The following is a 23,239-nucleotide window of genomic DNA, read 5'->3' on the forward strand; positions in this document are numbered from 1 at the left end:
TAAAGTTGACAATTCGTTTTAAAACACCTTGTAGAAGGGCGCACAAGATTTAAATCATTGTCACGCAGCGTCAAGTTAGTACTGCCAGTTTGGCCACTTGAAGTGCATTTCTTTTTGAGTCTATTTATCTGTTTAACTTCATTCAGTATTGTCAATTTTAGAATACTTTTTGAAATTCAAGGCAACGGCTCAGAAATTTTCAAAAATCTTGAATAACTTGAAAACCTTTGATGCTGGGTATAGGAAATGTGGTATCAAACAACGTAGATTTTGAAAATGTACTAAAATACAGGGTGTTGTATTTTTGAACGGATTTGGCATGGAGTCATTTAGCGTCACTTTTTATTTTTCACCACCGGTTTTTGTAATAAATCCCAGGGGTGCGCTAGGTAGTGTCAAAAGCAATCTCAAAAACACAATTTATTAAAAAGACATAAAAACCTAAGCGTTAAGTTCTCTTTGTATTTCTTCCAACGTTTTATCCTTAGTTTCGGGGATGCAAAATTTTATAAACACAATGCACGCGACCATACAAACGGCAAAAAAGTAAAACGTGTAATGAGGCCCCAAACTTGTTGCTGCAACTGGAAAAATTTTTCCAACTATAAATAGGCATAACCAACACACTGATATCGTAATCCCATTCGCTAAACCTTTAATTTCCTCTGAAAACAGCTCACCGCAAATCATCCACAACACTGGCCCCAAACCAACCGCATAACTCAGAGAAAATGCCGCAAAGCTCACCACGGGAACTGCATTAAAACCAGGCAAGCTGACGTTATTCGTTTCCATGTGAAAATAAGCACCTAAAAGCGCCAAAGACAATCCGGAGCCGATAGTCGAGATGAACAGCAGCAGTCTTCTACGTACCCTTTCTACTATGAAAACAGCAACCCCTGACGCACACATTTGAACTGCAGCTATCACTATACCTGAAGTATACGCATCTATATCACTATCGCTCATCTCAAAGATCGGGACCGAGTAAAGGACGAAAGTGTCAACCCCAGATAATTGCTGAAAGATTGAGAGGCCAATGCAAGCGATGAAACCACGCGTGGTCCCTTTACTGTACAGAGATTTCCCAATACCAAGATGTTTTCTAGATGTCTTCCCTATGTCTCCTCGTGCGTCCCTTAAGAGATTATCCGCGTGAATATTACAGCCTCTGTAAAATTTAAAAACCATTTCAGCATCCGATTGTTTGCCCAAACTCATTAAATAGGTCGGACTTTCCGGTAAAAAGACGACAATAATGACGGTAGTTAACGTCAATATACCTACAATTAAATTTAATACAAAGTACTTCACATAAGCGCCACAAACGGTCACAAGAAATACGCCGAGGTAAATCATCAGTTCGAAGAATGACCCCAGCGTCCCTCTCTGCTCTACGTCCGATATTTCGGAAATGTACATGGGTCCAACAACGGACACTCCGCCGATCGTAACGCCGGCGAGAAATCGAGCAACGCACAGCCAGTAGAAGTTCGACGTGAGGAACATGATCACCGTGGCGATCAGCGTCGTCACGGCCGAGGCTATGGTGCAGCTCTTGACGCCGAAACGGTCCGCGAGGTAACCGGAGGGAATGGCCGTGATAAAAACACCAATCGCTAACATCGCTCCAATCCACGAGCTTTCATTGACCGTAAGACCCAGACTTTCCAGTCTGGGCAAAACTGGAGAACTCCACCCCATATCTGCTCCATACGTTAGTGGACCCAGGCATGCTGAAAGGAAGAGTTAGTCGAGCTTTCACGCCTTTCACGTACCGGTAGCAAAAAACTGTCGAAAAATTCCAATAGATTTGCTGCTTATTCCTTTGGGAGTCATGTTTGGCAGCCTGGAAAAACTTTTGTTATTCGGCCACTTAACGCAATTTATTTGTAAACACCTTTACGCGAAATGTAAATTTGCTTTTCGGCGATACTAATTGGGAATGTAGGAATTTTTAAGACGAAGGAAATCGATAAGATAGTAGGTATCGGCAATCCATGGGGCGGAAATCCGACTACTTACTCTCATAAATATAACCCACTTTCACGCGGCTATAAGCACGTTCTGAATCTTCAGAAACGTATTTTAAGGCTTTCCCAATCTACAAAGGGGAGAGGCTTCAGTAAGGAAAATGCGCAGATGTGCAGACCACGTTTTTAGATAGAACATCTCCAAAAATTTCAGCGAAAACATAATAATAATACTCCTGTGGGTTCGGGGGTAGAATTGGCCCATCATGGGTAGAAGAGGTGAAGAGTCCAACCACCTCCCTTTCACACCTATGAAAAGCTTCCCGTCCCTCAACTTACCATCCTCGCCCCCCCCCCCCCCCCCCCCCCCCCGTCTCTTTATCCCGAAATCCTAAGCGTCCTGAGGGGATGCAGTGATGCGTAAGTGAGACACTAACGCCGGTTAATTCTCCTTAAGAGTCGTGTGGTCCCTGCAATACCCCAGGTGGGTAGCGGGTTTGAACCTGACTCCCACCCCGGATTGTCGGGCCGCTCCCAGGGGGACAACATATCCGTTGTCTAAGGCTACCGGTGGTGATAACCGCGCCGGAAACCCTGCGGATGATTATGGATTCTACAGGCCACATTCTATAAGAAAATTTTTTTCCGGGTCGATCTGAGACAATTTTTTTTTCGCGGCTCAAAAAAAACCTTCCTTTTTTACCAAAAATCGACTGCACCAAAATTTCTCGGGAAAACACATTTTCTTATTAATTTTGGTGCGTAGAATCCAAAACAATTCGTACTTTTTCGATCAAACTTCTCAATCAAAAGTTATGGACTAGAAACCAATTTCGAAAGACAATTCAAAGGGCTGTAACTTTTGAACTAGTAGCCCAATCTTGGAACTGTTTGAAATTATGGATTCTACAGGCCACATTCTATAAGAAAATTTTTTTTCCGGGTCGATCTGAGACAATTTTTTTGCGAGCCTCAAAAAAAGGCAGTGTATAACCTTCCTTTTTTACCAAAAATCGACTGCACCAAAATTTCTCGGGAAAACACTTTTTCTTATTAATTTTGGTGCGTAGAATCAAAAATAATTCGTACTTTTTCGATCAGACTTCTCAATCAAAAGTTATGGACTAGAAACCAATTTCGAAAGAAAATTCAAAGGGCTGTAACTTTACGCATTTTACAGTATTGCATTTTTACATTGTTTTTGTAATCAGTAAATCCTTATCGCACCATAATACCGAGACTCGACAGGAAAACAAAGTTCGTTTACACGCCACTCGATCAGGGGCGGATTTGGGCATTAGTGTAATTTATTTTTAATTAATTGCGTACAGCTCATAATTTGCAACCATAATCTTCCCATAATTCTTCTCAAAATTTTGGACGAATGCATTTTCTGAATCATTCGTGTTCTATGTCTCATTTTCAGTTTTCCCCTCACTGACCAATTGGTTCACTCAACCTGGAGGCTCTCTCTCACTAATCCCTACACCCAACCCAGTACCTCCTGCTTTTGATGCAAATTTTGAATGAGAGCGGTTTTGGTTTTGAACCGTGGGACAGTGCAAGGATCAAAAGTGAAACCAAACGCCTAAATTAATAATGAAAGTATGTTCTATGTATAGACGGTACCTTGATATTGACGAATAGTTTTAAATCTCGCCAGAGAGAGCGGATGCAAGTTTCGCGCAACGAGAGATTCAAAACGCATCGAAATTTCACGCGAATCGCACCGACAAGGTGTAGGTAATGCATTTTACGCGAATTAGTACATTTTATGAACGCTCCGATGATAAAAAGAAGAGATTTTCACGACGCCGAGATCCCTCCCCCTTTTCTCACTAAGTAATTATCAGGTATTACTTTTGCTTACCTTCTGATGTATAATCTCTACGCGAGATTTAAACGGTACGTTATCAGCGTCTCGGTATTTTCGCGGATTAATTGCGCTGAAAAACTGTGAAAATGGAAAGTTTTAATCGAGCCGTTAACATATTCTGGTAAGTCTTTTCTTGGCGTCTTAATTAAGTCTTCGTACGTGTCGAAAATTACATGTATTTTACGTCCATAGGATAGATAGAAAATGTAAATATTTACGCTCGCTACGCTAACGTTAACGATCTTGTTAACAGTTAAAGCTACCGTATAATGAGTCTATAAACTAATGCATTTCACGCCTGAGGTTTCGTATTTAGTAATAAATTTGAGAAAAAAGAAGTAGCCGTTATGTAAGCTATTAACAATTACTTATTAGGAAGGCTAACTGCGATACTGCAAATATTTGCATAATGTTTGTTTATCATTTACATAATTTGTTTTTTTTATTAACCCATCACGTTTCCTAATTTTATTGTTGGGATGCGTCAATTCAAAAATAAAATTGGGATAAGTAATTCGAAACTGCATTGGCCAAATCTCTGCCACATTTCAGAAATGTGTGTCATGATATTTTCTAAGATTTGTTATATTTCGGATGTAAATTTTCGGTCCATTGCCTCCCCCTGCATCCACACATAGCCGGTCCCCTTCTTCAAATCATCAATCCATTTACTTTTTCCTCTTCCTCCACCTTCCATCTTCACCAATTCCTCCAACACTCCATTTTTCTTTGCATTTTTAATATTATTTTGCTTCTTCTCCTGCTCTTCTTAATACTTCCTCCCTTCCAGAGCTGGGCAGAATACTTTCAAAAAGTATTTGAATACTAAATACTTTTACGTCCAGCACAAGCGAATACTAGATACAGATACATTGAAAAGTATTCAAATACTTAAAAAAATAAGTATTCAAATACTTTAGAATGTATTCGAATACTTTCAAAAGTATTCTAATACCAAAGAGTATTATGGTTACTCTTTGCTAATACTATCAAAGGTATTCGAATACTATAAAAAGTACTCGAATACTTTGAAAAGTATTTCATTATCTTACTTTGAAAAGTATTCGAATACAGCAAAAAGTATTCAAATACTTTTCATTCAAATACCTTAAAAATTTAAAATAGTATACTAGATAAAAAATCAAGTTATACTTTGTATGGGGTTAGCTTTTTTTATATTTCTATTGTTATATACAAATTTAAGGAGAGTAAAAGCGTATTATTATTATTAAATTATTATATTGGAGGTACCTACCAGGACCTTTCTTATACCAGTTATATCCTTAAGAATACGTGTACCAGTTTTCAAAGCGATCGTACGTCGTGCACATGATACGTACGCCTTTCTGAAATTAATCCTATCGATTTTGGAACAGATCCTTTATTGACCATCCGTTTGTCCTTGTGCATGATAGTTTGTTTAGAAACGTGCGATCGCTTTGAAAATTGGTGCACATGGTCTTAAGGATAAAAAAAAGGTCCCTATTGTTTTTAAAAACTTTCCCTAAACATTTCTAAATTGTTCTCAAATATTTGAATAACTTAAAAGTACTGCCTTTTTTTGAGACCGGAAAAAAAATTGTCTGTGATCAACCGGGAAAAACAATTTCTTATAGAATTTGGCCCGTAGAATCCATAATTTCAAACAATTCCAAGATTGGGCTACTAGTTCAAAAGTTACAGCCCTTTGAATTTTCTTTCGAAATTGGTTTCTAGTCTATACCTTTTGATTGAGAAGTCTGATCGAAAAAGTACGAATTGTTTTGGATTCTACGCCCCAAAATTAATAAGAAAAAGTGCTTTCCCGAGAAATTTTGGTGTAGTCGATTTTTTGTAAAAAAAGGAAGGTTATACAGTGCCTTTTTTTGAGGCTCGCAAAAAAATTGTCTCAGATCCATCCGAAAAATTTTTTTATATAGACTGTGGCCTGCAGAATCCATAATTTCAAACAGTTCCAAGATTGGGCTACTAGTTCAAAAGTTACAGCCCTTTGAATTTTCTTTCGAAAACGTCCATCCCTCACACCCATATCACAGAACACTCCAAACTAAATATTTCACCAGCCTTTTTCTCAATTCTAATTCTAATATCACTGTTTAAGCACCTCGCTCTTTCTCATATACGCTGTCTTGGCCATTGCAATTCTTATAATTATTTATTTTCTACCCGACCAATCGTCTGATACTGCGGTGTCTAAGTATTTACTTGTTCCAACTTCTCTCCCTTTACCCTTACATCCATTACTTCTTCTGCTCCAACCTTAATTGCCTTCGACTTTTATTAAATAAAGTTGGTGATGGACAACATCCCTGCCTAACTCTTCTTCCTATTCCAAACCATTGAGTCAAGTTATCACCCTCCTTCAGTGCAACCTCTCTGCTTCGTGTATAAGTTGCTAATCAACCTTTCTTCTCTCCAGATGTTCAAAGAGGGACTTATCGAGTAATCAATTTTTTATACAGCGTGTCCCAAATTTGATATGTATGAAGTCTACTTTTTTTTTAAATGTCAACCCTAATTTGTTTATGAGAGTATCAGATGTGTGCCAAATTTTAAATGTTTATCTCTTTCATTTGGAAGATATTTAAGAAAAGAGGAGTTCCAAAAGGTCTTGGTCATTTCTTCTTGAACTGAAGTCAATACCTTTTGGCATTCCACTTTTGCGACCGACCGACGTAAGAAAAACCACGTAATTGTGATTGCATCGATATTATATTAGTCAAGTCGAACATGCACAAAAGAAGCATTTGCATGTCTAGCCAAAATAGCCTTGAACCACAACGTAAACAGCCAAATTTAATTATAAAGCCGAACGCTCATTTCAAATGAGTGTTCTCGGGTTCGACACATTTTCAAAAAACTTCCTTAATAATTATTGCATTACCTGTTATTTAAAAATACACAAAATATATCTACCTACGGTTTATGGACCGACCATGGGCTACTTTCGTTTTGAAAAAACTATTAAACTAAAAATTAATGTTTATTGCCGAATAAAAATGGTAATTTCGAACGAGTTTCAATTATTAAGGGAATCGGCCTATTTCGTAATTTTTAACCTTCACGAATTTTACCTTTACACTCTTTACGTTTAAATACAAATACCTCATTACAGAATTGTAGTACTTGTAATTTATTTCATTATTTACGAGCAAGCCACCACAGTACATTAATTACTAGCATTTAATCTTTTTGAAGAGGCTACCAAACATTTTATTATTGTACTTATTTTTATGTTTTCTCATCTTTGTCTATTGTTTTCATTTTTAAATAGCTTGTTTAATTGTGCTTTTTTTGGTTACTTTATTTACAAAACAGGAGACTGTGTAATTGAATGTCTTATTTCTAGACGGGCCACAAAGCTGCTTATGTACGCCTCCGGCCCCTAAGGCATATTAAAGGGTAGTGACGGAAAATAGTATATTAAGATACAAGTGTATAATCAAGTCTTTAAAGCACGCGCAACGAGTTTAATGGCACGACGCGAAGCGGAGTGACTTTAACGTTGCAAGATTATTAGATTTATAGATTATTATTGCGACAATGGTTACCATGGATTTTAAGCTTCGTTGCTAATCTTAGCCTAACTTTGTCGGTGCAAACGAAATTTAGATGAAAATGTACGTCGTTTGATACCACATTCCCCTATACCCAGAATCAAAGGTTTTCAAGTTATTCAAAAATTTTCAAAATGTTTGACGTTCGACTGCTCTTCTTTAGGTCCCTGTACCTATGACTCCGCTGACTTGAATTTCAAAAAGTCTTTGAAAATCAAAAATACTTGATGCTACATGAAAATGATCTAGATTTTGATCGCTCTTCTACAGAGTGGTTTTAAACTAATGGTCAATTTTAATAAAGATTGTTTTTTCAAATGAAATCTGCTTTATTTTTTTGCACTTTCAAATGTCGAAAAAAATTCTACATCGATCAACTATTACATTCCCTATCTAAAATCTAAAATTGTGGCCGTATTGATTTTGGAAGACTTTTTAAAATTAAAGTCAATGGAGCCATAGGTACAGGGCGCTAAAGAAAAGCAGTCAATTTTACAATTTTAAAAAATCTTGAATAACTGAAAACCTTTGATGCTGGGTATAGAAAATCGTGGAATCAAAGGACGTAGATTTTCATATTTTCATGTAGATTTCGAAAATGCAATAAAATATTGTGTATTTAAAAGAAGAAAGTTGGTACCTACATCTGTTAAAACCGGAAGTGAAGCGATCGTGATGGTATGTTGGTGTGTATATTTTCAGTTTTAAATTATTAATGGGAGTCTAAATACTTTTAGGTAACAATTTACGTGAAACAGCCTGTATACAGCGCTACAATACGCAGGAAATTTACGTGGAGATGTCCTCACACCAAAGTGGGTGATAGCTTAGTGTAATTCTATTCTTTACACTATGGTGACAGTAACGTTCGACCGGCCGCTTTTATGGCTGTTTCATAATTGAATGTCAATATTTAAGGGGGCGATTTTTGGGTCCATTTTAAAAAGAAAACTTCATATGAACCTATGTCCTAAACGTCTTAACCACTTTAGATATTTTAATGAAATTTGGCCTGTATGTACTATGTATCCAGAGGCATTTTTTAACATACCACATTTTTTTAATTTCTATCAGTGGCGTTCGTACGGAATTTCACATGCCCATTTTAGCAGACATTGATGGTACGCCACTGATTTCTCTGAAAATAAAAATTATTCTTGAAATCCCCCATCATTTCTAAGCAAATTTGATCCCTTTGTTTTTTTAAAAACCGATGCACGGTTTTCGGTTCATTTCGAGAGTCGGACACTTAACTTCCTTTCACTTGTAACAAACCAGAAAACTTTGGGGAAATTAGCAAAGCGCTGAGATTCGCTTAGTCCATTAATTTTTTTTGGATTCATAAAGAGACTCGAAATCGTGTATTAAAATCTAAAACATCTAAATGACACAGTATAAGAGTCATAGGTGAAAAGCTGTATATATTTGTATTGTAAGAGTAGTTTGCTCTTGCATAGAATTTTTCACTGCAGGTATTGCTGCTTATGCCATTATTATGGTACAATTTGAACATACTATGAATTGAAGTTTTCCAATAAGGTTTGGCGATGGAGGTGTTGGTGGAGGTTTTGTTGTTGGAACTGGTGTGGTCGGCGAAGTCGTTGTATTAGGAGCTGTTGAGGTCCTTGGCGTTGTGTAGGTCGTTCTAGTTGGAGCTGGTGTGGTCGTTGGAGGTGGAGTCGTTGTATTAGGAGCTATTGAGGTCCTTGGCGTTGTGTAGGTCGTTCTAGTTGGAGCTGGTGTTGTCGTTGTTGAAGTTATCCATGTTGATGGCGGTTCGGGTGGTACCGTAAACATTCGCCTTCGATTTTGCCATTGACAATCTGCAAGAAATGTAAAATATTACACCCCGTGAATGTACCTGCATATTTTATTGGTGGATGCACCTGACTGACAGTCTTTACGATCGCTGCACTTACCACTTATAAAAATGTGCACTAGTAATAATATTACCACTATTTTTCTGTACATTTTGTCAACGATAATCGAATAACTTTTATCAAATACTCATACACAAATCAACTATCCGAATTAATAATTCTTTGACCCTCCTGATAACTCTGTAGTGATTTACAAAGCGTGGTTCCCCTTTTTTGGATTATGCGTAGTAGAATACTATGCTTATCTCTACTGGATGAATCGTTGTAGGGGAATTCTTGACTGACTCACATAAGAATTAATCTGTAGATTGCAAATTCATTTTGATTTAAACCACAACCCATTACCTACCATCTCAAAAGTTGAGGTCTTAAACATGCCAAAACCATTAACACCTTCGGAAAATGGTTATGGTCTCTCGGTCTAAGGCGTGAATATAATAATAATAATAACGGTCTTTATTGCTTTTGTTTTAGCTAGCCACGAAAAATACACTGCCTAGGGCGAGATTCAGGAATAGATTGTTTGTGTCTTGGTTTTTGCCAGAATTTAGCAAGTAGTTTGACGATTTTGTATATCCTGTGACGTGTGCGGCAATTCGCGCCCGGACATTTCGCTCCCGGATAATTCGCACCCGGACCATTCGCACTCGAAAAATTCGCTCCCGAATAATTCACACCCGGATAATTCTGTAAATCTTTGGTTTATTAAAATTAAATATTTTTAAGAGGCTACTAGACCATTGCCTTTACAGAATGTATGTAGTAGTGCACATCTTGGTAAACATCTACTTCATGGAAAAACGTTTCAAATAATAGTACCAAATAGTTATACCTAGTTATAGTATATCTACAATATTATGTGTAATATTCCTACAATATTATGTGTAATATTCGCTACTTTTGAGACGCTCTTAATATTAAAACAGAATCAACATATAATACCGTACACAAACAAAGTGATAAGTCTAAAGTTAAAAATATTTACATTATAAGATCAAGATGAAAATAGAAAAAGGAAGTAATTTTAACGCTCCCTTACATAAAGATTTCTTAATGAAGACACATAAAAAATTGTTCTTTATTTCTTTAGTTGAAAAGGGTGACAAAGGAAATGAATTAAATTTATTTTAGACAAAACGAGTATGTATAAATGACAATAGAACAATGCATTTCATAGATGGCACTAAATTTGGATAAGTAATTAAGATAATATTATAATTAAAGGTAAATTTGAAAAGACCCCGATAACACAAATTGCACTTCATAAAGAAACAATAAGAGAAATATCGTAATGACATCCTTTCTATTATTTCTGGAAGATGAATAGGGTTTATTACAAGGTAAAAGTAATTAGGTCCGAAAAATCAGGTTTAACTACGTATGACCACAACTAATTAGAACTTTTACGCCTGTATAGTATCTTCATTCTTGAACATTTGACAGAGTGGTATTTTAAAATTCATCTGAGCACGGGTTTTGATTTTGTGTATACTTTTTTTAATTTAAAAAAATTTTATTTCTGGTGGTAGTGTTGTGGTGGTGTTCAGAAAAGGTAAGTTTCCAGTTTTCTTAGAACCAGTTTTACGTTTCTTTGACCACATATGGCTATATGTTGATTTTATTGGTGACTGAGTAAAATTACACTAACTGCTTATTTTTTTGCGGTATCTTTGCTACAACTATGGTAGTGAATGAACTTAAAAGTGTCTTTTTGATTTTCTTACTGTTATTTATTTTATAGTTTGAAGAGATACAAGGAAAAATTCTGGCATTTTTTAAAGAGATTGTTAATAATCAAAACAGTAAGGGTTTTGAAAATCTTGAAACGTTTTAGGAACAGGTCGATATTGATGATTTTTTCTTTTAAATGTTTGTAATTATTAAGTACCTATATTCTTCCTTTTTAATTTTTGTATGGCATACCTAGTACTAAAGCAAAACCCTTAGCATTGGTAATTGCGCAACAAGGAAGATAGGACATCATTGGAAAGGCTTTCCTTCTCTGAATTTGGTGAGACTATAATTTTTTAGATTTGATATTTTCGAAATATTTTAAAAGTAAGTTGAGGGCACGCTGTTGTTTATGTCATTGGAAGGATGTCGGGCCGATCACTAATGCGATCGTGCGTCAAAATTATGCAGTTGCAAGTGGTATAAAAAAGAGAAAACTTGTACCTGCAACGTCGAATGCGCTGGAAATAAAACAACTAAACCAAAAAAATTACATATCCGAATTCAGAGATGGGCGACCATTTAAGATTTGAAGGGTTGCACTGTCAGCGATGCGAGACAAAGACATTAGTGAGCAAGTTTAATTTTAGACACTGTTTCCTTCCATGATCAATTTGACGTGCCAAAGCGTTTTTTGAAAATTATTTTAATTTACAGAAATAGCTATGTATGGTTTCTAATGCACCACCGTGTATTATTTAGCTTCGGAGAAATAACACCAAAATCTCCCCATAAAAATTGTTATAATAATAAATGGGTAGATTTTGGTGTTATTTCTCCGAAGCTTCTTAAGCACCCCATTGAGTCATGGATCTTAACAATTTCAGTATATTATTTAAATAATAGCCACATAATTTATAGCAAGATCAATTTTTCACGATATTTATCAACATTTTTTGCTTTTTTCGTTACTTTACAGTTCTTTATCTCTTTAATTTTACGGAAACTCTCAAGAATCTATTTGTTTTACGTTCAAATAGGATTATAATTTACTTGAGATTCTTTTAAGACAATACATACGTTTTTCGTTATGTGTCCTTTAAATGGACGACATCGAAGGTTAGAGAACTAGGAAACTTAACTTGCAGCTATTAACAAATAATAATTGTTAAAATTTTATTTAGACTTTTATATTCCTATTGCAATATTATTTGCACGTGCTAAAAGGTTTCCAAATGAAAAAAACCTTGATTGTGAATTGGTACAATAAAACTGAGTAAATAGGTTTAAGAAATGTCAGGTGACAGTTTTGCTGATAGGCCGATACCAGCGTTTAGCAGCATCCGTCTACTTGTGAACATGATTGCATGGACAATTTACATCACGGATGAGTGTCTTTTTACCTTTTTTTTGTTTTTTTAAAAATAAATTTTCATTCATGGTACCTTTAGCAAGTGTTCTCATGTTTAATACGGAGATTACACTAAAATAAGTACTAAATTCCAGATTTTGAGTGATATGGATGCTATTAAAGTGACCTAATATCTCTACTGCCATTCCATTTAAAAAGGTACATAGGATTGTACGTATGAGTTCTTACCTCATAAATACTATTAAAAAAATTATTCCTCTACAAATTGTATGGCTATTGTTTAACCAACATAAATATTTAAGTGCCACATTAAAATGCCAAAATCAAGGAAAATATCATCAATAATGGACTTGTCCCTGAGGCTAAAAGTTGAAATTTGATTTGTTACAAAAAGTTGATAATGGATAAGTATGAGATTTAGGCGGTGCAAGCTATACGGGCGCATAACAACGAAAAGGGGAAAGAGATACATAATCTATGAAGGATACATGTACCTCTTTGCTAAGAACAACTCCAAAACTGCTCATCATGGCTGTGTCGAGCGAAAAGAGCAAAGAAGGATCCATCGGCTCTTAGTTTAACATGCAATGCCAGGATCTGGGTCAACGATGACAAGGTAAGATTAGCTAAACCGAGCACTGATTTTGGAAGTGCAGCTGGTTTCCAGTTTCAAAGCCCTTAATTGGGTATTTTATTAGTTAGGATATCGTCTTTTAACCTTTTGACTTTTTTATACGTAAGTTTCATCGTTGCTTATACCGTCGTCTAATGTTAGTTTTTAGGTTCGGCCCTCCCTTGCAAAAAATTTAGTTTATCAACCTCTTCAAATTTCAATTTTACTCTGGAACCAACCACGGATATGGTCGTTGGGCTTTCCAGTTTTACTGCCCTTTTGGGTTTTTAATTGTTTTCCATCTATTGTAAGTTTTATAGCTATAGTCTCTCCTCAATGATCTCTACCATCTTGTAGATCACCTGAAGATGACCGTTGGTCGGAACATGTAGTGTATCACTTCGTTTTATTAAATTATATGGGAACGGTTTAGAGAACTTTTATTCAATATTAATAAATTATCCGGATTATCCCATTTAGAGTTTGAACACAAAATGGACGTCACGATTCCAAATTATACCTTAATATTGAAAGTATCCAAATTTTAAATATAGGTGTACGTCTATTACATGCACAAAGTAATAAAACGTGGTATTGGTGAGTAATATTGGAGATTTCAAGCTCTGAGCTAATTTAATACTTCATAGCCGACTTTCTATGTTAAAAGTCAACCTTACACAAAATACCCTCTCAGGGGAGCGAAATTCTGGTGCGAATTATTCCGGTGCGAATTATCCGGGTGCGAATTGTCTGGGAGCGAAACGTCCGGGTGCGAAATATCTTTGGTGCGAATTTTGCTTGGTGCGAAATGTCCGGGTGCGAAATGTCCGGGTGCGAATTGTCCTACAACCAATCCCGTTACATCAATTTAGATCTCTGTAGTTATATTAAAATTGTTAAAGACCAACTAAAAACGGAGCAAATGCTTAACAGATGATGCGACACCTGTTCAAAAAACCATTACCGTTTAACACCCAAGAAAATTATTTTTGGCACGCTCGGTAATTTGTATACGAACTCACTTGTTGAGAGCAATATTCAAACGGGAACATTTAATTTAACGCAAATCCTCGTTAATCAACTCTTGCGCTAAAGCTAAGGTAATTTATAAATGTTATTTGGGCACGCAAAATTTGCCCCAATTTCGTTCGCAACTATGCCAAATATTTTAAAATTACAGCGTTCTCGAACGTTACCAAACTAGAAAATCGTTTAGAATAATAAAAGGAACAAGGTTAATCGTCATTTTTACATTAAATAAAAGGAAAAAGTTGCACACGTGTTGCAATGATCTAGTTACATGAAGATGGTTATTTCAACAGAATTTTTCTTGACAAATCGCGCGGCGGTTTCAGATTTTTTTCTTTTCTTCGTAATTGTGCAAACATTTCGCCGAATGTTTATAAAGTAGGATATCTCTGTAAAAATCGATGCTTTCCCGTCGTTCTTTATTTTTTCCAGTCAAGTGGTTGCGAAGGTGGACGGTTTACAAATTCGTTTTGTCGCATATATACGGCTTATATATTATTCATTACCTATATCGGAACATAACGTATGTAAACTATTCGGTTTCTTAATCATGCCATGTGCAAGCATTAGCATAAGAGTACTTTTAATTAAGCTGATCATTTTTATCGCAAAAACGGTTACAGCAACTCAATGACCTAAATACTGAAAGATTTTGAAAATTGACAAATTGTCAGGTGGTCATGGTGGCGTCCGGTGTACCCGACCACGAAAATCATACATAGACATAGACACCTGTAACGTAATTCTTTTGAATTGACTCCAGAAGCGTAAGCAATCCTCGAGATCACCTCTGAATTTTTTAAATTCAATTTTAGAGTATTTCAAATTAGATTTTGACTTTTTGGACTCCGATTTCACATTTAATAAGAAAAAGTGTTTTCCCGAGAAATTTTGGTGCAGTCAATTTTTGGTAAAAAAGGAAGGTTATACACTGCCTTTTTTTGAGGTTCGAAAAAAAAATTGTCTCAGATCGACACGAAAAAAATTTTTCTTATAGAATGTGGCCTGTAGAATCCATAATTTCAGACAGTTCCAAGATTGGGCTACTAGTTCAAAAGTTACAGCCCTTTGAATTTTATTTCGAAATAGGTTTAGAGTCTATAACCTTTGATTGAGAAGTCTGATCGAAAAAGTACGAATTGTTTTGGATTCTACGCACCAAAATTCATAAGAAAAAGTGCTTTCCCGAGAAATTTTGGTACAGTCGATTTTTGGTTAAAAAGGAAGGTTATACATGCCTTTTTTTGAGGCCCGAAAAAAAAATTGTCTCAGATCGACCCGGAAAAAAATTTTCTTATAGTATGTGGCCTGTAGAATCCATAATTTCAAAGAGTTCCAAGATTGGGTACTAGTTCAAAAGTTACAGCCCTTTGAATTTTATTTCGAAATTGGTTTAGAGTATAACTTTTGATTGAGCAGTCTGATCGAAAAAGTAGGAATTGTTTTGGATTCTACGCACCAAAATAACAAGAAAAAGTGTTTTCCCAAGAAAGTTTGGTGCCTTTTTTTGAGGCCAGAAAAAAAAAATTGTCTCAGATCGACTGGGAAAAATCGAAAAAGTACGAATTGTTTTGGATTCTACGCACCAAAATTAAATTAGGTATTAATACTTACCATCATTAACAGTGAAATTATCAATCTTACATTTGATTAGTTAGTTAGTCATCTGTTTCAGAATCAATCTCCTCAGCACACTAAAATTACCTTGATTGAAGCTAACATCAGGACTGGAACTTTCCAAGGATTTCTAAAGGATTCATTCGAGTTTTTGACTGTCAGAGTGATCGATATGTAGTCTGATAAGGATAGTATTTAATTTAATTCGGGTGTTAATCTCGATAAAGCTGCTGGTATCGCAGGTTTCGTAGTAAAATTTGGAAAAGATCCTCGTTTGGAAAGCCGTTGCTACTGGTACGGGATCCCAGATTCCATTTTTAGACGATCGCCACGATCGGTGTTTTTGGAACGTAAAATACACACGCGAGTTCTGATAATTTGAATGATAGTTGACGGCCTATTAAACAGGTCGCCCCCTTACTGTGCTGCAAATTCCTCTGTAAGAAGGTTACCTCTTTCATCTTGATGTGCCCCTTTCCTAGTGATGTAGAGCAGCTAAGATCTTTCTAGACCTCTGAGGGCGCCGGTAGTAATCTCGTGAAAGTTAATTCACTCAATAAATAAAATATCCCTTTATCGTCTTATATTACCTTATGTTACTATTTCCTTAACAGATTTGGTACCTTGATTATAATTTTGGTTATCCCATTTTAATTTAAAATTCAAAATTTTACAAATCCACGCTTCATCAGTTTTCTTTCTGGGTTTGGCCACCAGAAACGCACACGAAATTTTACTGCTTCCGCAAAAGTCCTTTAATAATTTCTGCATCTGATGGAAATCAATACAATTGTGCAAACGCCTTCTAAAGTTGCATTAGATTAAGTAAGATCATGGTATTGATTGCGTGTACTACAACCTACCAATTACACAAATGTATTACCATATAATTACATAAAATATGCAATTCGCCAGGTCACGAATCCATAAATTAAGCGTGGATATAAATTGAATGATTCATCCATCGGCTGCCGTCGAACTTTTACCTTGGCCACGGTGAAGGTAGTGCAATTTACATCCTGACCTACATCTTTATAAATTGTAAGGTAGGCTTCTGATTTACGACTTAATTACAGGTTTTTTTTGATGATGATGCAACAATGCAGCCCGTGCCGTCCGTCATCGGGCTGTCAACATTTTCCAAACACGAACACATACTCGTGCTCCGGGCGAATTTGGAAGGAGAACCATTTCGACAACCTCACCAGTGACGACATGATGAAAATGAGAACCCTGGAGATGTGCAACGTGAACAAGGAAACGTTAAATCTCCACAAGATCAATACCAAATTCCCATATTTGAGGAACATTACAATTTGGCAAGGAAATATTTCGTCGATAACCAACTCGGTTTTGCCCCAAAATCAGATCAAGGTAAGAACATGCGTTTGTAATAACCATTAAGGTATAGTGGTTATTGCATCTAAATAAAGGCTAATTAGTGATCTCGAAGACATTTACGCACCACAAATAGAAAATGAAAGTTATGCACTTAATTTGGTTGGCCTTTTAACTGGTTAATTGGACCAATTCTTAAGTGATATAAATCATTTGGATATACTTAATTCGCATTAAAATAAATAGCACTTTTTGGACATCATCATCATTAGTTTTTTGTTAATGCCCATATCTTCAGGTCGTCATCAAATTTCCTTCTTAATCTTTTCCTTTCTTCCTGAACACTTTTGCGGATTACTTCCTTCTTAATTTAGTTCATTTTTCTGCGCTCACTGCATAAATCCTCCACTTTTGCTATTAAATGCTAGTTTTGACATCGCAATCATGGTGTTAATTTCTCTTTCGCCTTTCCAACCTTGTGTTATCTCTGTACATAAATACTTTTATCTTTCCACTTTGCTCTATCCTCACCCCGACCATTAGGTAGTGTTATATCGTCCAGATTTATCCAAAAAGTTGTATTAAATTTTTCCTGTGCTCATGTACACTGTTGCTTTCCTGCTATAAAGTAAACCTCAAGAAAGCGTTTATATAAATTTAGTTTTATTGCTTGCTTTCGTAATTTATTACTTTGTAGTTTATTTTTGTAGTTTCTATACGCTACGTTATTTAGTCATATTTTTATGATCTGAAAGTCATATTAAACATCTATTTTGGTGCAAATGGTTAATTTAAATGACGCAACAAACTCCAATATACACTAAATTCTTTATTATTTCAGGTGCTACAACTACGAGATTTAAAAATCGAGTTGATACCTACAAAATTCCTAGTTTGGTTAACAAAGTTGGAGGTACTCGATTTGAGTGGAAATAGTTTACAGAGGTTGGATGAGAAAGTCGTTCGGGATATTAATCGAATTTCATTTACAAATTTATCAAGTAAGATAACACTATTGCTTAACTGCACCTATTTGGAGACGTTATTCAGATAACCACTGGAATTGCTCATTAAACATGGACTGGGTAGAACAGCTAAAAACCACGTCGATTTATGGCGTGGACAATATGACCTGCTACCAGCCACCATACCAAGGCAAACCGATCATTCCTATCGCCGAATTCAAGAAGGTAAGTTCGCGAAATGTTTCTGTTTTTCACTCAACGGCATTGTAGAATGTTCGCACTATGTGTCCCGAACGATGTAGCTGCACAATGTCCGATGTCGTTCGTGATCCTCATAATTTTGAGCTGGAACCTATCATCGAAGTAAATTGTTCGAATAAAAATTTCCTCGAATTTCCCCCGACACTACCAAACAAAACCAAGACACTCGCGCTGGATAAAAACCAAATACGTAGCTTAATGCCACTGGTAACCAACCCCCTTTATAAGGACGTGCAAGATTTAGACCTAGACAACAACTTCATTGACAGCATCGAAGATCTCGAGGGTTCCTACTGGTTTTCACATTTTCGCGTGTTATCCTTGAGGAATAACCAGCTAGTGCAGGTGGGAAATCCAACGCGACTTTTTTAGTAATCTGTGCTTTAGGTACCCACGTATGCACTGGACAACGCGCTGCAACAGAATCCTAACATGCCCGAAGCGGTACGACTGTTCCTGGGCGAAAATCCATGGAAATGCGACTGCTCATTCATTCCATCATTTCAAGACCTGCTCAGAAAGTACCAATCTCAAGTGGAGGACATTGCGGATGTCAAATGTTCTCCACCGGAGAGCGATAAAAAGTCGCCAGCGATGGTAAACTTTGAAAAAGGTGTTGGTGATAAACTCTGTGTCTTTACAGATTATAACCCTATCGAGAAGTGCGGTCTGTCGCTTACCCAACGATTATGCGGTTAACGCCCTCGATATGGTCAATGGGATTCTGGCGAGCCTCATTATATTAATTTTAGGCAAGCTGGCCTACGATTATTACCATTTTAAGCGAACCGGTAGACTTCCATGGATTGTTACCAAAATTCCTTAACGAAATGTTTATAAATTAAGACTGTATTAGTATAAGATACTTTTATTGCAATTTTCCAGCTATCATGACACAACTTTCTGGGGGGATGACTGACTTAATGATTTGCAACAAAGCAATTAATTGTGCAATAAAGGAAAAACATTAATCTATTTAGGGAGCACCAACCTACTGAAAAGGAACCAAAAATCTGAAACAACTTTATCCCTTCATTTTAGGAAGCAGAACAGTCGCGGTTGGGGCATTTAAATCCCTCCAGTTCCATCTGAATTTGAGAAAGGGTTTTTCCTTTCGTTTCCGGAATAAAAAATTTGATAAATATCGTTCCTGTCATTACCAAAACCGAGTACATATAAAACGGTACGTGTGGGCCCATGTCGTCCATCATCCCCGGCAGCGTTTTTGTAATTATAAACAGGCAAGTCCAATTGGTGGTTATAGTAACACCAATTGCCAAACCCTTGACCTCTGGCGCAAATAGCTCCCCGTAAACCAAATAGGAAACCGGTCCAAGTCCGATAGCAAACATAAATGAGTAAACCACTACACTTACCAAGGGAATTACGTTCATACCAGTGAAATAAACGTCGAGCACTTTCAGATGGTAATACAAAGCGAGGGTTGCAAGACAAAGCCCCGTTCCCATGCAAGAAATGTACAGAAAGACCTTTCTCCCCGCCTTTTCAATGACAAAAACGGCAATAACGGTGGAAACTAGTTCAACAAGTGCGACTATTATCGACGACATGTAAGGATCCAGATTCGTACCGGCTGCTTGGAAAACTTGCACCGTGTAAAAAAGAACACTATCAATTCCACTCATCTGCTGAATAATTGTTAATCCCACAGCGGCAAGGAAGGCGCGCCGAACTGCTCGCGATTTCAGAGCTTCTCTAATGTTCGTTTTCTTTCTTCCGAGATGTAGGCACTCTTCAATTTCATCCAAAGCCCCGTTAATGTTGTAATCTGGAGGTCTGTAAAAAAGCAAGGCTTGCTCGGCTTGACTTCTTCGGTCGCATTTCATCAAGTACGTCGGGCTTTCGGGTAGGAAAACGAAAACGACCCCCAGAATAAAGGCCAGCGCACCCATAATCACCGTGAGCGTTATGTAATGAACGAACGCTCCGCAGGCGACTACGATCATGACGCCGACATAAATCAGAAATTCGAAGAACGATCCCAGAGTTCCTCGAATGGAGACTTCGGATATTTCCGAAATGTACATGGGACCCACTACCGAGATGCCACCGCTTGCCATACCGGCCAGCCAACGTCCGAAGCACAATGCGTATACGTCCTGTGCGAAAATGACTATCGCCGTGAATCCCAGCACGGGAAGAACTAAGCCGATGGTCACCTTTTTAACACCGAAACGGTCAGCTAAGTAACCGGACGGCAGGGCGGCTGTAAGTACGCCGATCGCAACCATGGATCCCACCCAGGACCCTTCCGATGTTGTTAGGTGGACGGTCGACGTGGAGTTTTCGTTTTGCAGTTGGGGCAGTACTGGCGCGGTCCAACTCAGGGAGGCGCCCAAACTGATGGGACCCAAGCATACTGAAAAATAGCATTTCGGCCAATAGTTTGGGGGAAAAAAACTTACGCGTGGCAAGGAACTGTTTCAGCTTTGGAACTAAGTCGCCCTTCTTAGTTTTTTTGACTAGTGGCATTTTCTTAGCTTCAACTGAGCAATCGCTGCTTTGTTTTAAGGTCTGTGTGCAGATCGGATTAGCGGTTTCAACGTGTGGCAGTAAATCAGAACATACGCTATCTGGTTGTAAATACTCTGACAAAGGCGACAAAATTCTTTCTTTGTTTAGCTTTATTTGATTAACTCAATTGCACAATTTCATTGTATTTCAATAGTACATGCAACACGAAAATTTCACGATTCGTCTGGATTAAATGATCTATAAGCTACCCCGAAACTACCCTCTTCAAATAAATTTCATTTTCGTTTTATACTTACGTAATTTTTTAGAAAATTCACACTTACATGCATAACACTTCTCGAATGCGGGGGTTGTAACTTTTGCAGTGCGCCAAACATTTTTGTTTCACTGATCGATTATCTTTAAACGATTTATAAGCAACCCCGAAACCACCCTCTAAAAATAAATTTCATGCTCGTTTTAAACTTACGAGCTTTTTAGAAAATTCACACTTACATTTATAGCAACCTTTAATTGCGGGGGTTGTAACTTTTGCAGTGCGCCAAATATTTTTGTTTCTTTGATCGATTATGTTTAAATGATTTATAAGCAACCACGAAACTGCCCTGTAACAATAAATTTCATGCTCGTTTTAAACTTACGTATTTTTTAAGGAAATTCACACTTACATTTATAGCAAGCTTTAAATGCGGGGGTTGTAACTTTTGCAGTGCGCCAAATATTTTTGTTTCATTGATCGATTATGTTTAAATGATTTATAAGCAACCAACGAAACTGCCCTGTAACAATAAATTTCATGCTCGTTTTAAACTTACGTATTTTTTAAGGAAATTCACACTTACATTTATAGCAAGCTTTAAATGCGGGGGTTGTAACTTTTGCAGTGCGCCAAATATTTTTGTTTCATTGATCGATTATGTTTAAATGATTTATAAGCAACCACGAAACTGCCCTGTAACAATAAATTTCATGCTCGTTTTAAACTTACGTATTTTTTAGGAAATTCACACTTCCATTTATAGCAAGCTTTAAATGCGGGGGTTGTAACTTTTGCAGTGTGCCAAATATTTTTGTTTCATTGATCGATTATGTTTAAATGATTTATAAGCAACCCCGAAACTGCCCTGTAACAATAAATTTCATGCTCGTTTTAAACTTACGTATTTTTTAAAGAAATTCACACTTACACTTATAGCAACATTTAATTGCGGGGGTTGTAACTTTTGCAGTGCGCCAAATATTTTTGTTTCATTGATCGATTATGTTTAAATGATTTATAAGTAACCCCGAAACTACCCTCTAAAAATTAATTTCATGCTCGTTTTAAACTTACGTACTTTTTAGAAAATTCACACTTCCATTTATAGCAACCTTTAAATGCGGGGGTTGTAACTTTTGCAGTGCGTCAAATATTTTTGTTTCATTGATCGATTATGTTTAAATGATTTATAAGCAACCCCGAAAGTGCCCTGTAACAATAAATTTTATGCTCGTTTTAAACTTACGTATTTTTTAAGGAAATTCACACTTCCATTTATAGCAACCTTTAATTGCGGGGGTTGTAACTTTTGCAGTGCGCCAAATATTTTTGTTTCATTGATCGATTATGTTTAAATGATTTATAAGCAACCCTGAAAGTGCCCTGTAACACTAAATTTCATGCTCGTTTTAAACTTACGTATTTTTTTAGAAAATTCACACTTCCATTTATAGCAACCTTTAATTGCGGGGGTTGTAACTTTTGCAGTGCGTCAAATATTTTTGTTTCATTGATCGATTATGTTTAAATGATTTATAAGCAACCCCGAAACTACCCTCTAAAAATAAATTTCATGCTCGTTTTAAACTTACGTATTTTTTTAAAAAATTCACACTTCCATTTATAGCAACCTTTAATTGCGGGGGTTGTAACTTTTGCAGTGCGCCAAATATTTTTGTTTCATTGATCGATTATGTTTAAATGATTTATAAGCAACCCCGAAAGTGCCCTGTAACAATAAATTTCATGCTCGTTTTAAACTTACGTATTTTTTTAAGAAAATTCACACTTCCATTTATAGCAACCTTTAATTGCGGGGGTTGTAACTTTTGCAGTGCGCCAAATATTTTTGTTTCATTGATCGATTATGTTTAAATGATTTATAAGCAACCCCGAAACTACCCTCTAAAAATAAATTTCATGCTCGTTTTAAACTTACGTATTTTTTAGAAAATTCACACTTTACATTTATAGCAACCTTTAATTGCGGGGGTTGTAACTTTTGCAGTGCGCCAAATATTTTTGTTTCATTGATCGATTATGTTTAAATGATTTATAAGCAACCCCGAAACTACCCTCTAAAAATAAATTTCATGCTCGTTTTAAACTTACGTATTTTTTTAGAAAATTCACACTTCCATTTATAGCAACCTTTAATTGCGGGGGTTGTAACTTTTGCAGTGTGCCAAATATTTTTGTTTCATTGATTGATTATGTTTAAATGATTTATAAGCAACCCCGAAACTGCCCTGTAAAAATAAATTTCATGCTCCTTTTAAACTTACGTATTTTTTAGGAAATTCACACTTCCATTTATAGCAACCATTAATTG

The 23,239-nt window shown here is 36.4% G+C and overlaps 4 protein-coding genes across 7 annotated transcripts; 1 reads left to right on the forward strand and 3 right to left on the reverse strand.

Annotated features, from left to right (window-relative positions):
* Positions 1-441: 441 nt before the first annotated feature.
* LOC116179433 (facilitated trehalose transporter Tret1-like) lies at positions 442-1,839 on the reverse strand. Its single transcript, XM_031499225.1, has 3 exons — positions 1,779-1,839; positions 654-1,736; positions 442-602 (listed from the first exon to the last, which is right to left on the reverse strand). Exons 1-3 carry the CDS (start codon positions 1,837-1,839, stop codon positions 442-444), a joined length of 1,305 nt encoding a protein of 434 aa, XP_031355085.1.
* A 1,821-nt stretch (positions 1,840-3,660) lies between these two features.
* LOC116178920 (protein singed wings 2) lies at positions 3,661-19,276 on the forward strand. Of its 3 annotated transcripts, XM_031498578.1 has the most exons (8): positions 8,025-8,084; positions 8,144-8,221; positions 16,665-16,962; positions 17,768-17,927; positions 17,977-18,116; positions 18,162-18,497; positions 18,540-18,749; positions 18,796-19,275. In XM_031498578.1, exons 3-8 carry the CDS (start codon positions 16,675-16,677, stop codon positions 18,976-18,978), a joined length of 1,317 nt encoding a protein of 438 aa, XP_031354438.1. In that variant the 5' UTR covers positions 8,025-8,084; positions 8,144-8,221; positions 16,665-16,674; the 3' UTR covers positions 18,979-19,275. The 3 variants fall into 3 exon arrangements, with proteins under 3 accessions (XP_031354437.1, XP_031354438.1, XP_031354439.1); XM_031498577.1 differs by lacking the exons at positions 8,025-8,084; positions 8,144-8,221 and adding an exon at positions 3,661-3,970; XM_031498579.1 differs by lacking the exons at positions 8,025-8,084; positions 8,144-8,221 and adding an exon at positions 16,562-16,590 and having other exon boundaries at positions 18,796-19,276.
* On the reverse strand, positions 8,749-9,486 carry LOC116178921 (gamete and mating-type specific protein A-like). The gene is made up of 2 exons (XM_031498580.1): positions 9,326-9,486; positions 8,749-9,229 (listed from the first exon to the last, which is right to left on the reverse strand). Exons 1-2 carry the CDS (start codon positions 9,375-9,377, stop codon positions 8,889-8,891), a joined length of 393 nt encoding a protein of 130 aa, XP_031354440.1. The 5' UTR covers positions 9,378-9,486; the 3' UTR covers positions 8,749-8,888.
* On the reverse strand, positions 19,159-20,787 carry LOC116178919 (facilitated trehalose transporter Tret1-like). 2 transcript variants are annotated; one of them, XM_031498576.1, is made up of 2 exons: positions 20,579-20,787; positions 19,159-20,513 (listed from the first exon to the last, which is right to left on the reverse strand). In XM_031498576.1, the coding sequence occupies exon 2, from the start codon at positions 20,402-20,404 to the stop codon at positions 19,190-19,192; it is 1,215 nt and encodes a 404-aa protein (XP_031354436.1). In that variant the 5' UTR covers positions 20,405-20,513; positions 20,579-20,787; the 3' UTR covers positions 19,159-19,189. The 2 variants fall into 2 exon arrangements, with proteins under 2 accessions (XP_031354436.1, XP_031354435.1); XM_031498575.1 differs by having other exon boundaries at positions 19,159-20,532.
* Positions 20,788-23,239: the final 2,452 nt, after the last annotated feature.

Source organism: Photinus pyralis, unplaced genomic scaffold, assembly GCF_008802855.1.
Source record: "Photinus pyralis isolate 1611_PpyrPB1 unplaced genomic scaffold, Ppyr1.3 Ppyr1.4_LG8, whole genome shotgun sequence".
Classification (NCBI taxonomy): domain Eukaryota; kingdom Metazoa; phylum Arthropoda; class Insecta; order Coleoptera; family Lampyridae; genus Photinus; species Photinus pyralis.